The sequence below is a fragment of the Fukomys damarensis genome, unplaced genomic scaffold (genome assembly GCF_012274545.1).
Source record: "Fukomys damarensis isolate Sample0158 unplaced genomic scaffold, DMR_v1.0_HiC HiC_scaffold_21, whole genome shotgun sequence".
NCBI lineage: Eukaryota > Metazoa > Chordata > Mammalia > Rodentia > Bathyergidae > Fukomys > Fukomys damarensis.
In genome coordinates, this window is record NW_022900933.1 from 10211998 (window position 1) to 10229535 (window position 17538).

General features: G+C 32.4%; 1 protein-coding gene across 7 annotated transcripts in view; it reads left to right on the forward strand.

The window, feature by feature from the left end:
• Window positions 1–17538, forward strand: part of Gphn (gephyrin) — a 559105-nt gene that overhangs the window by 278460 nt on the left and 263107 nt on the right. For all 7 annotated transcript variants that reach the window (XM_033766935.1, XM_033766936.1, XM_033766937.1 and 4 more), the window contains exons 6-7: window positions 11201–11267; window positions 15795–16067. In XM_033766935.1, the coding sequence (XP_033622826.1) occupies window positions 11201–11267; window positions 15795–16067 (340 nt within the window). The remainder of the gene's footprint in view (window positions 1–11200; window positions 11268–15794; window positions 16068–17538) is intronic.

Genomic DNA, 17538 nt, shown 5'->3' on the forward strand with positions numbered 1-17538 from the left:
ATTTTATTCTTTCTCTCACTTGTACCAGTCAGTACTGTGTTGAATAGTCAGATCATCCTTGCCTTTTTCCAGATCTTAGTGGGAAAGCATTAACCATTAAGCACAAATGTTAGTTGTATATTTTTTTTGTAGAAGCTCTTTTTCAAGGTGAGGAAATACCCACTCTAGGGATTCCTAGATTTTCTAAGTGTTTATCAGGAATGAGTGTTGAATTTTGTCTAGTGCTTTTTCTACATTAATTAATATGAGTGCATGATCTACTTTTTGTTCTTTGTTAATAGGGCAAATGTTTTTTATTAGTTTTCATATTGAACCTATCTTGAATTTTTTGTAATAAACTGCACTTGGTCATGGTGTATAGTATACACATGTACACACACATACACACTGATGACTTCTAGTTGCTAATATTTTGATAAGGATTTTCACAACTACATTCATAGGAGATATTGATCTATAATTTTCTTTTTTATACTATCTTATTTCTTTAGTGTTTAATACTGACAATAAAATTTTGTGAAATGTTCCCTCTTCTGTAGAGCACTTTTTGTAAACTACCTATTAGTTTTTGTTTTGCTTTGTTTTGTTTTGTTTGTTTTGCTTTTTGCTATGTCATAGGATTCACTAGTGAAACCATCTGGCTTAAAATTATTTCTCAGAATTTATCCACTGTAAATTGAATTGCCTATTTAAATTATTTATTTTATATTTGGGTAATATTTTTGGCTCTTTAAAAATTTCCTCATTTCACCTGCATTGTCTAATTCTTGTGTGTAGAATTTTTCCTCATATTCCTTTACCAGTTTTTTGTCTTCTTTATTAAAATTTCTGTTTCACACTTAATATTAGTAATTTCTGTATTTTTTCAGTCTTACACTATATATTGTTGGTTTTTATTAAAGAACCAGGTTCTTGTTTCATTGATTTTTCTCTTATTTTTCTGTCTTAAATTTAATTGATTTCATAAAAACTTCATTATGTATAAACCTGGTTGGTATGTTTATTTTTGCTCTATATGTATCTACACTGTTGAAGACGGAATTTATATTATTTATTTGAGACTTTGCTAATACAAACATGAGAAGCACTGCTTTAGGTACCACTCATAAATTTGCTGTACTGCTTTTGCTTTTCATTTTTTAAAATTTCTTTTGAGCTTACCTCTTTGATCCATTAATTATTCAGATAATTGTTGTTTAGTTTTCAATTGTATGAGAATTTTTCTGTTTTCTTTCTGTTTCTGACTACTTACTTGATTCCATTATGGTCAGAAAGTAAAATGATCTTTTAAAATTTTTTACTAGTATATGTTTTTAGTACATAATAATTATGTCCATCTTGGGAAGTTGGTACATACGTATATCACATCTTGATCATTTTTACTCCCTCTTTCCCATGCCAACACAATTTTTTTAAACCTGATCCAAGATACAATCTTTCTTGTGACTTTGCCATGAACATTGGGTTTAAATGTATATTATTCACTATAGAATGTTATATAAATTCCAATTCAATCCTGATAGAAATTCTACATCATTTTTATATGCCTTCTGGTTCTTTATATATCTGAAAAATGACTTTAATACAAAATCCAAGAATTTGAGAATTCATGTCTATACAAAAATCTGCATGCAAATGTTTTACAACAGTTTTATTTACTATTGCCAAAAAACTGGAATCAACCAAGATATATTTTGATAGGTAAATGGTTAAGCAAACTGTGGTAACAGCCATACAACAGAACACTTTTCAGTAATAAAAAATGAATTATCATTCCCAAAAAAGAAGATTCTGAAATGCACATTGTTAGAAAAAAGCCAGTCCAGAAAAGATACATATTGTATGACTCAACTTTTATAATAGTTTGAGAAAAATAAAACAATAAGGACAATCAAATAATCATTTGTTGCCTGAGCTTTTGTGAAAGAGGGAGATGTATGGACCACAGATATTTTAAAGCAGTAACACTATTCAGTATAATACTTAGAAACAGAAATGTGACATTAGATATCTGTCAAAACTCAGAACTTCAGATCAGAAAGCATACTAAATATATGCATATAGAACCAAGAAGGAAGGTAGATTCTAACAAAATCTAAATGCATTACAAAATAAACCCAGTGGAGCAGGTGGAACAATTGAGTACTAACTTTAATAACTTTACCCTTGGTGGAGTCTATAAGACCAAAGGCCAATTACACATAAGTACATTTGTTGATAAATAATAGTAGCACACATTTGTGAGTATATGCCAAAGAAACATAGGAGACAACTTACAGAGCAACAAAATAAAGTAATATTTATTATAGACCAAAGTAAGTATCTATGAGTCCATGCTAATATAAATTTTTGAAAGTGAGTATGTAGAGAAGAGACAAATCTCCCTTGAGTGTTTCCAAACAATTTATGGAAATGTTTCACCCTTAAGGAAGAGACACACAACTACCTACTCCTTAGCCATATAGACTACACACAATCTCTTCATTCCAAAAAGTACAGTTTTCCAGGGTCCCAAATGGAGAAGAGTATCTACTGTGAAGAGACCTGACAAACACTTCAGCTAAGTGATGGAGATTAGTGTTAGCATTTATCAATCATGTAGCTAGTATATACCTTTGATATGATATAGTGGAAATGGTACTTCTACAGTCTTCCTTCAGAAATTCTGTAAGACTAGCATTAGAAAATATTTATCAAAAGCACTCTTGCAAAAAAGCTGACCAGACTCCTCAAATCTGTCAAGATCTTCAAAAGCAAAGAAAGTCTGAGAAACTTTCACTGCCAAGAGACGCATTAGGGAGGCATGACAGCTAAATGAAATTTAACAAACTGATCTGCTTCTTGGAACAGAAAAGAGGATTAAATAAAAACTAAGGAAATATAGATAAACTGTATCAGTACTGGTTCATAAATTTTAAAAGATGTACCAATTAAGATGAATTGTTAAAAAATATAGAGGAAATAGTGTGGGGCTTATGGGAGCTCTCCATACTGTTCTCCATTCTTGTATAAATCTAAAACTATTCCAAAAAATGAAGTTTTGTTTTGTTTTTTCTTTAAAGCACTAAGTTCAATTAATTGTAAAGTTACATTTTATGAACTTTCAGGGAAAAAGCGATTCAATCTTACATAAACTTTTCCTAAGAATGATAGAAAAGGAAATAGTTCCCAATTCAAATTGTGAGTGAACCATTAAAAAAGATAATAAAAAGGGAAATATAGACTAGTAACTGTTGTAAACATAGATATAAAAACCTGAAAAAATACTGACATACCAAAAAAGGTACATGAAAATCAAGACAGATTTATTTCAAGGATACAAAGATAACTGTTAGGTAACTGATTAACATCAGTCACCATATTAACAGGTTAAGAAAAAAAATCTCAACTGATTTATAAAAAGTATTTGAAAATATAGCAAGCTAGGATTAGAAAGGAACTTCCTTAATTTGATCAAGCTAATACAGTTAATAGTGATCATTAAAATATTTTCTTTAAAGTTAGAAATAAGACATTCTATTACAATTAACTATATTCAAAATAAATAAATGACAAGTATTAAAAATGAAAAAGCAGAATTTCTAGATTATCTATGCAGAAATTTATTAAAAATCAGTAGCATTTTATAACTAATAGAAGAATTGAAGATTTGGATAAAAGATTAGAATATATCAAATATCCTCCTGGCATTCAAAATGTATTTTTAAGGGAGTAATTTGTAGGACTTTTTCTTCATTTCATGATGTAAAAGTAATATTTTAGCGTAGTTTTCTGAGATTGCTTTGTTTCATAAAAATGCATTCATTAAATGATTATGATATTGTATTGGGTGTTATGCAAAAGAGTCTTAAAACTACCCTCTTAAAGTTGCTTCTTGGGTATCCTACACAAACACATGGCAGTACACTAGCAGCAGAACAAAAATAATAAACCAGTGCATAAATAAACAATAAGTTATTTAAATTTAAGCTTAAAATTATGATTAAATAAGCAGCTATACTCAACATTTTATGAGAAAAGTTTAAACATTCTGAATTGAAAAATTTTAATGAATACTCTTACACATATTACCTACATTTTATTATTAACATTTTATTGTAGTTGCTTTATCTCTTACCTATTCTTTATTCAACCAAAAGTCATTTTTTATAAAATTATTTTAATAATATCAAGCATTGTTAGAACGGATAGCAACAGTGCTGGTAGGAATGTAAATGGATACAAATACTGAAGAAAATTATTTGTTTTTATGTAGTAAGGCTGCATATCTACTTTTATTACTCATAAACTCCATTTCTATCTGTATACCCTAACTTTCAACCTTTTTTAACATAAGTCATGGTAGAACTTATAATGTAATACTACACACACACGCATATATATATATATATATATACACACACACACACACATATATACACGTTTTTGTCTGTATATGTATATAAATATTTAATATATACCATACATATATGTAAAAAACACAAGAGTTTATGAAGTATTCTTCTAACTGCAAATAAAGCATTCTAATATTTTCTGTAGTTTCTTAAAGTAGTAACAAAGATAGCTGGGTGTGGTGGCGCATACCTGTAATCCCATCTCTTGGGAGGCTGAGGCAGGAGGATCACTGTGAGTTCAAGACCAGCCTGGGCTACATAGTGAATTCCAGGTCATTCTCAACTACATAGTGAGACCCTATCTCAAAAAAAAAAAAAAAAAAAAATTTACTACCTTTATTGGGTCTTTCTGTCCTGCTAACACTGCCAATTTATATATTATGGAGATTTATCTTCTGTAGTAGTTCTGAAGGTTTAGAAATCCAGGAAGGCACTTAGGTCAGGTAAGATTCTTCTTCTGTGTCATTCTGTAGCAGAAGGTGGAAGGGCAAGACAGTATGGATGAGAGAGAGCCAGAGACTGACCTCACAGCATTAAGCCCTTTTAAAATCAGCATTTTTCATCCTTTCAGGAGAGTAGACCCCTCATGACCTCAAAACCCTCCCCTTTGTTCTCACATCCCAATGCTGTTGCCTTGGGTTTAAGTTTCTAATACATGGTTTTAGGGGGATATATTCAAACCATACCACCATCTTATTAATTGATTACAACATTCAATTTGAAGAAAACTACCTGAGAGGAAGTCTCATACATCTATACCAGGACAAATTTTAAAATGTTAATAACTACATTGTTTATAATTACAACAGATGGAAACAAAAAATGTACATTGAGATAATGGATAGGTAAAATGTGTGACAGTCATGCGGTGGAATAATACAGCAATTAATATGAGCCACACATCCACACGTCCCTAGGGAAGAATCTCACATGCACAGTGTCAAATGAGTATACAGGTTGTGTAAGAATATATACAGTATGACTTTGTTTAAATAAATCCATGTGCAAAAATATTTTTGAATCAACATACACCTGTAGCCCCAATGACTTGGGAAACTGAGGAAGAGAGATTAAACCCACAAGTTTATAACCAGCCTAGGCAACATGGACAAGATCCTGTCTCTAAAAGCAAAACAAAATCAGACTTTTTAAAAATAAGCAAGGAACATATATATTCTACATGGATGAACCTTGAAATCACCCTATTTTAAAAGGGAAAAAAAGTAAAAAAAGTCACATATGCTGATTCTATTTTTATTAAATTTCCAAAATATGCAAATCTATAAAGTTAGAAAGTAGTTGCTTGGGGTTGAAAGTTGAGAGAAAAAGTAGAAGGATTATTAATGGGTAAGGGATTTTGCGGCGGGATGGGAACTGGTTAAAGAGCTTCAAAATTCTGCTGATAATTGCACAATTTTGTGTATATTTTTAAAATACTATTGAATTGTACAGTTTTTCCTTATCAGTATATGTTTATAGTACTTAAGGATTACATTTGTCATGTACTTAAGGAGTTGATAAATGTACATAACACGTCATAGCTTCTTTTTGGTCCCCTGTCTCTCCCAGCCCTTCCTGCTCCTTCCATCTCTTGGTTTTCCTCCCATTTGCCAAAACTGTTTCCATTTTTTCTTTCAATTCTTTTTTTTGTGTTCCTTTTCCTCCTCTACTTCCTTCTGCCCTGTATTTCTTGTTCCATTCCCAAATGATAGTTTTAAAATTCAAGATTGTAGTTATCTGGGAAAGAAAACTTGAGATCAAGACAAGTCAGTAGTCTCTGAGGATATTAGTAATGGTCTGCTTCTTCGCCTAAAAGATAGACATATCAGTGGGGTTTTGTTGTTCTTTTACATGTTACAAATTTTCTGTATTTAATAAATAAAAATTTATTTTAAGAGAAGCAGTATTTTTCATATTTTATATATCAATTCCTATTGTGATCAAGTTTATCATATAATATTAAACTTATAAATCAAGGATTAGTTTTCATCCAAATATATCTCATTTTAAAATACTCTGTATACATTAAAATGTCCAAAATATATTTTAGAATTAAATGGTGTTACATTATGTTTTATGTAGTTCAGAATGCACTTAACTATAAGTGCTTTTTCTTCATCACCTTTGTAACCACTCTTATTCACCCCTTAGGTCATGTCGACGTTCTCTTAACTGATTTTTCTTGCGTTTTTGCTTCTGTCTGGTTAGTTTTCCATGGTGTAGCCAAAAATATCTCTTGAAACACAGCTATGTTATTCTTCTGCTCAGAACTCTTTAATAGAGTTTGATTTTCCTCTATGGGAAAAAGTTATAGATAAAAACTAAAATTTCTAACATTACTTTCCCATAAAATTTGTTTCTGCTATCTTTTTTAACACCATCTCCAACTACTCTTTGTTATGACACACACCATGCTCTCTTGGAAGCGTCTATGTCCTAAACATGCCATGTACTTACTAGTTTTTCAAGTAACTGATTAAGTTTCTTTGCTTTTTTTTTTTTTTTTTTTTTTTTTTAGTACCAGCAATTGGACCCAGGACCTTGTCCTTGCCAGTCAGGTGACAGAACCACTGAGCTAAATCCCCGGGCCTATACTTTCCTTGCTTTTAGAAGCTTTCCTTAATCAGCCCCACTGTCTCTCAACTAAGACTAAAATGTCCTTCCTATCTTTCCAGTAGCATTTTTACATAATGTACCTGTAGCATACTTGTGTTAATACATTATTTTTCATTAAATCTAAATCTCCTGGGGGTAAGACTATTTAACTCACTATTATAGCCCAAAACACTATTGTGCCCATGCTAAATACTTATTAATTTTAAAATGAATTAGTAAATTCATCCTAGTAACTACATATTTTAGGGGATGTTTTAAATAATAAAACAAGTTACATTATCCCACATTTAACCTGCAAATAGGTTCAAAGTTTTGTGCTTATTACTTACATTTTTCCCCCTTTATAGATCTCTGCTATATGAATTTATTAGGAAATTGCTATCAAGTAAACCTGTTATTCAACTTTATGCACTAATTTAGTTGACCTGATTTTTAAATTTTCTTTATTTTCATTTTTAAACTGCTTTTACATTACAATTTAGTTTTGAATGTAATGATTGCATATGCAATTTATGATAGGCTTTAAAAAGCTAAAAAATCTTTCAAAGGAAATACATATAAATCCATATCTTATTCCTATGAATAGAAATTCAAGCAAATGTGTCTCATATTTTCATTTGATGTGTTTGGTATCCTAACAGTAAGGCTGACAAAAATGTTATTTTTATCTTCTATACTAGAAAAATCTAAAAATCCAAACTAAAAGGCAAGTAATATCTATTTAAAGTAATGGTAGAGAATGAGAAATTAGATTCATTCATAGGAAAATGGATACATATTGAAGATATACTCCTAAATGAAATAAATAAGTCACACATGTGTAAATATCAAATTTCTCTGGTGTGAATAAACTATAATAGTACATAAGATCCTAATGAGAGCCAGGCATAGTGGTGCATACCTGTAACCCCAGCACTCAGGAGGCTGAGGCAGGAGGATCGCTGTGAGTTCGAGACCAGCCTGGGCTACGTAGTGAGTTCCAGGTTAGTCTCAACTGCATAGTGAGACCGTGTCTCAAAAAACCAAAAGAAAAAAAAAACAAAAACATAAGCTCCTAATAAGATAATTGACAATGTGAAATAGGAAGAAAAGGGCTAACAGTATAGGGAAAGTGGGAAGGGTAGGGAAAAGGTAATAAGGGAAAAGAAAAAAATAGGAGAAAATGAAAAAAATGAAATGAAATGTTTGTAAATGGGGAGGGGAGGAGGGGGTGAAGGGAGGGAAGGGACAAGGGGAAAAAATGAGAACCAAGACCTGTCATGTAAAGGTACAGGATCCCAATAATGAATGTAACTGTACTGTATACCTAAAATGTACCAATAAACTCAATGAGGAAAAATTAATAAATTTAAAAAATTAAGTAATGATAATGTATATTTACATATGAAAAAATAAGATGGAGTTTCTTAAGATGGATAATTGTACTGTTTCTCTTTTTCAAAACATTTTATTTTTTAAAATTAAGCTGAAAATTCTATGTTTAAATCAGTAGATTAGCTGCAGAAAGGAGGGGGTAATGACAATGTGGAATATTTTTGCAATTATACATTCCTATGTGATGTATATGATGCTAGTGCTCAGTCCACACATTGAAAAATACTGATCTATCAGACTGTAATGATTTTCCTCTGATACTACTTATTTCATATTACTCCTACATAAGTAGTGTGCTTTTGCCAGGTGAAAGAGTTGCTATACTCAAAATGTACTTGGTGCTTTTTTTTCCTGTGCTATAGTTTTATTTCTCTCTCTCTCACACACACACACACATATGCATTCTTTTCCCATGAAATCTTTATCTCATACCTTCAACTAGAAATGTACTTTTAGTTTAAACTTATGATTCTTTATACCAATTGAGATCATGACTATTTTATGTTGTCATTATCTGTTTATATACTTTACTGTTTTATATTATTTATAAACTTCTTAAGGATTTAGGTTGTGTGTATCCAATAATACATTGGTATATGCTAAGTACATGGTTCTTTTAGATTTTTTAATTGTTAAATATGATATTGCTTATAAAAATACTTTTTTATATAGAGGTAAAGTACCTTTTTGTTTCAATCACTGTGAACATTCTAGAAAAGAAAAAGCCCATCTCAAAAATAATTTTAAAGATCAGATAATTTATAAACAAAAATGACTGGTTTAATTTTTAGGCAAAATAAAGGGCCAATGAGATTGAGGAAGAATAAGAGATAAATTCTTGGGCCAGGGATTTAGCTTAGGGGCATTGGGCCTGCCTGGCAAATGCAAGGTCCTGTGTTTCATTCCCAGTACTGGGGAAAAATGAGAGAGATATAGTCTCTCCTAGCCGTATAACAAAACATATCATTATATTACATACATACATACATACATATATACAAACAGAAAAATAGTGGTCATGCTACTATAGCTATCAGTTATATTAGCACTACTGCTAGGATCTCAACCCAGAGAAGATGAAATATTATTGGAAATATAATAAGTCTGAGCTTGGTAATCAAAGTTGGAATAAAAAGAATCAGCTGCATTTTAATTTTCACTAAAATTGTGGTGGAATTTAAAATATAATTTTGTTGGAAAATAAAATGCAAATTCTGATTTGATAAATTCAAAATAGATATAGAATCAACATCACTGTCGGCAAACTCATGTACATAATACGTAGGAAAGGAAGCTACAGAAATGCAAGATGGGACCAACTTGCTATGTAGAATTACAAAGATTCCAGAGAAATTTATCAGTCCAATTCTCAGGACATCAAACTGTTTTTCATATTTTACAGAAAACTATTTTTCTCCTCCATAGAAATGTTGAGAGCCTAACATGCAATAATTGTTTTAGGAATATCTCTAATTCTTAGGAGAAAAAGTTTTACAAATTTTCTGCTATAAATAACACTATATTCCCTGAAGGAATACTGCACCCTTAGTTGAAATTCTAGATTTATACAATAAATTGCCAGATTTGACATATAAATTTAAGGGAGCCTTAAAATTGTTGACATTTCAATCATATTTCTGGTTTTATTATAATCAATTAGCTATCAAATTGATAAAAAGTTACAGTGTAGCACTTTTGTTGAGAAAGGCAAGTAAAATTTCTAATAGAAACATACTAAGAACTATGTGACTTGCCCAGTGCCATCTTGACCCTAAGTAAAGTAGTTTAATTCTATTGGAAGAAAAGCAGATTTTAAAGAACATCATTAAGATTAAAGGTTAGAAAATAAACCTTACATTTGTTAATGAAATCATGAATTCCAATAAAAAAGGCAAAGGGTAATTCCACAGTCATTTTCAGATAGATGGAAAATTTTAAATAAAGCTATTAATTCTTCTTTTTCAGATTGAAAACAGAATGAAAAGACAAAAGACAGCTTTAGGTTATTTCAGAAAGTGAAAGTGGTTAAAGAATAAATTCAAACACAAGAACACTTATAAAAATATTACATGGCTAAAAATCTGAATTGTAAAATTTTTTAAATCGCATGTTCTCTTTGTTTGCAAAGGTGAAAGTGAGATGATCTTAACACATCAAAGTAATACAACCAATTAGTGATAGAACATGATTCTGTCATTTGAAAACTCAGGTGTTCAACTCTGAACTCCAGGCTTCCAATATTGTCTCCATTGTTTAAATGTGTACTAGAAATTAACAGTGGTCTTTCGAAGATCTTTCTATCTTACAGTGCCTATGATTATAAATGTATCTGTTGACATTTGAGCTCTCTAACTTCTTTCCCATTTCCATTCATTTGTGAAAAACATTGTTTTGCTTTAAAACTAGGCTTCTTGAGAAACAGAAGCTCAAGTAGAAATCTCACTCAGCTTGAGTGTTTGTGCATTAAACTTTTGAACATACACATTTCTATATTAGACATTTTATGTACTATCTTATTGAAATCTTAGTACTCTATGAGATAAGTTGGAACAAAATTTTAAAAAGGTTGACTGTGGTGAAATTTCTCCAAGTAATTACTTTATTCTAATTTGATTTTCAGTGCAATTTTCTAATCTACCACACTACCCATCTTCCAGAGTGCCCAGTTTACATAGCAGTTGCTGAATTTCTTACTGTAACAGTTGTATTCCAAAACAGTTGTCTGCATATAAAGTAAATTGACTAGCCTTTTTTATGGAATATATTTAAACCAAACATCCATGCCAAATTAGTATTCATCCACTTTCTCCTTTCAGGCCTGTATGTGGAATTAGAGGGAAAACGCTCATAATTAACCTACCAGGTAGCAAGAAAGGATCTCAGGTAAGCATCCTTGACATACATATGGTTTAGTTTAAGTACATTTAACCAACTGTTAAGAGTTAACCAGGGCCAGGGATTTAGCTCAGTGGTGTTACCACCTTCATCAAAAGCGCAAGGTCCTGAGTTCAATCCCCAGTATCAAAAAAAAAAAAAGTGAACCTTCCAAAAAGAGCACTCTATTAGATTGCTCTTGCTTAAGACACTAATTCACGTGATTCCCAAATTCACCCTCAGGTTCTATAATTTAGTACAGAACCCACTAAAAGTTGTCGTACTTACAGTCACAGTTTATTACAGGGAAAGGATACGGATTAGAATAATCCAAGGAAAGAAGTACATATGATAAAATCTAGGAAAAATGCCATATCTGAACCTTTGATTGTCTTCTCCCTACGGTTTTGTCCCTGCAAGGTATTAGAGATGAAAGGTATAAGTATCATAGCAACTCATCTGAGCTGTTATTGTCCTGGGGTCTTTTTTGGTTACACATACTGCCACTGTGGCCGACTTTTAGTTCTTAGCTCTTCCCAGAGGCTGAACTCACACCTTTAGTCTCTAATACCTAGCAGAGACAAAAGCAATACCATTGTAGCCCAAAGATCCCAAACACTAATCACATTGTTAGGCCCTCTGATGGCCAAAGCCCCCAGGCAAAGGAAGATATTCCTTTTTAGGCATGAAATTCTGAGGATCTAGAGATTACCTCTCAGTAGCTGACAAAGGCCGGATTCTCATACTCTTAGTAATGTTAATTCTTCACTACACTAGCTACTCTTAGCCTTTGGCCAAGACTTTCTTACAGTAAAACAACTAACATTACCCAAAAAATCTGGGGATCTATATTTACTATAGCATATGTGACAGGTATGGCAATGCTGTCTGTGAATGTGCACAGATTGAGAGGAGGCAGTGTGCAGTACAAATAGATTCAGAGAAACAGCTGATCCATCCACTAAAGTCATTGAATACATTTTCATTTTTTTGAAGTAATTTGCTAAATTTCCACCTTAATCTCCTACTATTTCTACCATATGATACATTTTGTGCAGAACTGGGTAACACAAAAGTTAGATGAAGTAATTCCCAGTTCTTCATTAAGCTAATCATTTTCCATTGATACTACCTCCTGAGAGATTTCAGCTCAATTTCCCGTACATTTAACCATCATCAGTATCAGTACTATATTACTAATAATGCCAGTATTACAACATATTACCTTATGGAAGTGAATATAATGAGGAAAGAGGGGAGGAGATACTGGTACATTACTGGACTCCTCCTTAGACATTAACAGTTAGCTCATCCATCATCACTCAGGTCTGCAGGCTTGTCAGGTTCCAAAACCAGGAGTGGCCTCAACAACATATGACTTCACACCCAGTTGTGCCAAGAAGCAATATCGCTTCTTGTTCTGACCCTCTTTTGAGATACCAATGTAATATTCTGTTTCCCTCATTGCATAACATAGTCTTCCTCTCCACTTATACCCAAACTAGTCCATCTTTCAAAGAGATTTAAGGTGCAGCCCTATCCTGGTTCAGACTGCCTCCAGTAATATTAATTTAGCAAGTGCCTCCCACTCAGTCTTCCTATAGGGTAAGGTTAAAAGGAAAGAACTAGTGGACTATCATAACTTAATTGGTAGTTTAACTGCCTTCACTGTCAACTCTACTTTGGCCAGTTAAGGTAAAAGCAAAATTGGACCCATAGGAATTTTGACAAATGTTTAAAGACATTTACAGTTTTCTTGCTTAGAAATCGTAACTTCTGGCACCCAGTCATATCACGGGTCCTAAGGACCACTATATAAAGTAGAGAAAATGAAAACTCTGAGGTGACCTAAGAAGAAAAAATATATACTCATAAAATATTGTTGTTGTACCAGTATCCTTCCGCAATCCCATGTTTCCCCCCCAAAAAAGCAACGGAATCTATATAGTAAGAACCTACCTTTCTTACCCTTATTTTGAATGTGATCACATACTCATGAAGGCATCTAAGCAAGTCCTTCACACACTTATCCTACTGAAGGCAACAGATATTTCAATTGCTTATTCCATTATCTCTCAAATTATTACACTGAGGATAAAAATGTTAGGACCCATTGATATCCTTTAGAAGATATTGGAATCAGTCTGATTTGCCAGTTATACAAAGGACCTTCCCCACTTTGGAATATACCCCAGAGTCTTCTGCAGTCTCTAATTCTTTGGCATATGTAACAGTTCTAATCAACATTTTGTGCCTCAGAGAGTATAAGAAGTATATAGCTAGATTCAGTCTCCCTTTACATTGTTGCTTCTGAATCTGCTCATTGAATGGGCCCAGGTGGCAAAATCGAGCAACCACACTGAGTATTTGCTCTTTGCTTCTAGTGAACGTCTATCCCTGAAAGGAATTTCTCCAATGGACATTGACACATCTATTTTCATGTACTCCTCTACTTAGTTCCCAGAATGATTTCCATAAGGACTATGACCCCAGCAGGCATTCCTTTACTATGTCAGTTTTTATTGCCCTTCTATCTGACTATATGGGAAGACCCCTGGACAATACATCACCAAACTGTCAGCAAAAACAGAGGCAAAAATCATGCAGTTCCAATCACTGAGTTGATTTGCGTTCATCTCATTTAGCCAACTACAAAGTTGGAGCACTCCAAAAGACTGCCCTCACTTCTGACACAAGTTGCAAATTCAGGGGATTCCTAAAAACCATGCTAGTTTAATAATTCACTAGGATTCACAGAACACACTGGAAACTATTATAGTTCTTGTTTTTGCTTATTATGATAAAGAAATACAGATTAAAATCAACAAAGAGAAAAACTACATAGGTAAGAATCTAAGAGAGGTACCTTGGAATCATAGGAATATTACATTCCTGGCATTGATGTATACCCTCAGAAAATTGCTAGCTAGAATGCTAACCTGAGCCTTTGATATCCAGACTTTTTAAGTGTCTAAAGTTGCCCAAAGTCCTCAGGCAAAACAGGACATTTTTATATGGCATTACATTCCAGGGGTCTAGAAATAACTCTTAAGAAGCTGACAGTAAAATCCACACCTCTGTTTGTCAATGTTAAATTCTTTACTGCACAACATTTAAACTGTATATTGACAGAGCCATACAAAGAAAGGTTAGAAGATTAAGTATTCTTCTAGGTATTTCAGTATTCTATAGAAAGTTTTAAGATTTTTTTTTTTTACGTCTTAGTTTTTAATTAAGTTGTTACGTTAAATGTAAAAGAAAAAGACTTCCACTTATTACCCAAACATATCTGGCTCTTAAGTTCTTACCTATTCTCTTTTAGTGATATATTGTAGGTAACATTTGCACTTGAACAGCAGATTCTGTTGACTTCTATGTGGAGCTCATTATTTGCTTGTTTCTTACATACTAGGTATGCTCTAAAAATACAGTGAATGTTTACATTTTAAAAAAATTATTACAGTAGAAGGCACATTACCATTAATCCCCTCAAACTACTCCCTCTCAGTTCCTTCCATAATTCTTGCCACTTTCCAAAGCAGTTCTGAAAGTCTTCTTTGATGAATGTTTTTAGTTGCACTGTTATGGCTGCCTTGAAGTCCTGAATCAATACAAAATGTTTACCTTTCATGCTCATTTCGATGTTGGATAAGAGCCAGAAATTGCACAGTGCCAGATGTGGTGAATAAGGTAGATGAAGACACACTGTAATGTTTTTGTGAGCCTGCTTTTCCATTAGATTGCGCAGAACAGTGGCATTCACCATACTTTTTTAAGTACATCTTGCAAGTAAATGGAATAAGACTCCCAGAACAGCTTCAGAAATTGACAAGAGCAATGGGATAAGTATGTTGGAAGTGAGGGAGAATATTTTGAGGGATTAACAACAATGTATCTTTTACTGTAATTTTTTTAAATTAAACATTCACCATATATTTCGACATCTCATATAATATTATCTAGTTATATTTTATACTACATTTGATAGTATCCATAAGGCCAAGAAGCAATCTAGTTATATTTTATGATAGTAATTAGAACTCTAGCTCTAAATGAAATAATCTGGCCCTCCTGTGGTTTATTTGTTCTGCTCAAATAAAAAAGTGAAAATTCTTTCCTGCCTTTCTCATAATGAATCTTTTAAACTCTAATGCTGTGTTAAAATTTAACTTACAAATGCAGTGTGTGCTTTAGTAGTACTGTATTTTCTACATTCCTGATGGAGAACACTATGTACCATTCTTCGTATTTCATTTTGTAAATACATGCTTTAAATATGATTCATTCTTGCTGGGCATGGTGGTACACAACTGTAATCTCAGCACTTGAGAGACAAAGGCAGGGGGGCTGCCTCGAGTTCAAGGACATGCTGGACTACAAAGTAGAACCTGTCTCAAAAAAAAAAAGATTCATTCTTGAGATTGAGGGAGGGAAATGCAGATCCAAAATCAAGAATCACTTTGCTCGTCATCATTTTTTAAGTCTAGAAAAAGACTTCATCACCTTCTTTGCTTTTTTTCTTGCTTTTATGGACAGGAATGCTTTCAGTTCATACTGCCAGCTCTACCTCATGCCATTGACCTTTTACGTGATGCCATAGTAAAAGTAAAGGAGGTGCATGATGAACTTGAAGATTTACCTTCCCCACCACCTCCACTTTCCCCTCCTCCCACAACCAGCCCTCATAAACAGACAGAAGACAAAGGGGTTCAGTGTGAAGAAGAGGAAGAGGAGAAGAAAGACAGTGGAGTTGCTTCAACAGAAGATAGTTCATCATCACATATAACTGCAGCGGCCATTGCTGCCAAGGTAAGCTTGCTGAGAGAGATTGAGATCTGAAGGACTCACAGGTGAATATACAGAATTCATTCCTATTTCCATCCCATCCTTGAAGTTTCATATCTCTTTAGGGCATCCTAAAAAAAGTAAAAAAGTTTGAACAATCCCGTATATTGTACTACTATGTTTCCTTCCAGACACAGTTTCCATGAAGGTTCTGAAGTTTGTTCTGTACTCTCTAAGGCATTAAAAATACTATTGTTACTATTAAAGTTATAGCTGCAGTGATAAACAGTGTCACATTCAAGAGCTATTTGAAGCTCTTTGAAACTGTATCTTTTTGTGGACACCTTAATTTATCTTATTTTTATCTTAATTTATCTTATTTATCTTACTTTTTTGTGAACAGTGTTTATATATTCAGAACATTAAAACTTCACAAAATTTTAAAGAAATAAAAAAAAACTGAAATTAAAAGACCTTAGATGACTCAATAAATGAGTTGGAAAAAACTAAAATTTTTAAAAGATGTGACTTATAAGCAGTTTGAATTCTGCTTAATCAAGCTCTTATTCAAATATTGCATGACATAGATTACCATAATAGCTACAGAGAAATGGTTATATTTACATTCTAATTTAATAAAATAATAAATATTTAATAGGATAATACCAAAATATTATAAATTCTCTCTACACAGTTCTGGGGATAAATGTAGTATCATGAGATATTTGAGTAAATTTAATCATCTTAAAGTCACAGAATATAATTTACATCATTATCCATACCTAGTAAAAACCACCTATCTAATTTCTAGAAGGATAACTTCTAAGAATTATAATTGTCTACTAATTGAAAGCGTAAAGGTTGAAAATTTAATCTCTACATGGAGTAATTTGTAGCATTTTATAAATCATTCACATATTTTGGCTACGAACATAGTGAAGACTTTATTAAGAACATATAGATTAGAATCATAAAGAAATCCTTTTCAAGTATCCATTCATGCAACCAATAACGGTTCCTTTCCTGAAGACTAGATGATTTCATTTCTCCACATCATTCATTGACTCATGTAGTCCTTATTTGATAGTGGTAAGTATTTAATGTATAATTTTTTGGTTTGTTTGTTTTGGGGTGAGTTTTGTTTTTGTTTTTGTTTTGTTTTTTTGTACCAGAGATTGAACTGGGGACCTTGCACTTGCAAGGCAGGCAGCGGAACCACTGAGCTAAATCCCTAGCCCAGTTGTATATAATTTTAATAGAGATAATTGGTGAAGTAAGTTCATTTTAAAATCATTATATGTTTCTTCTCTTTTTCTCTTAATTAAAAGAGTAAAAAGTATCGTCATTTTCAGTCTTATGAAATAAGCCTGTAGCATTTTAAATCTACATTTATTTTATCATTTTACATGTAGAAAACTTTGGCATGTCATTATTTCATGTTTTCACCTTTTTTTCCTTTTAGTCATTTTGTTTGTATAGTGTTGTTTTCCTGTCA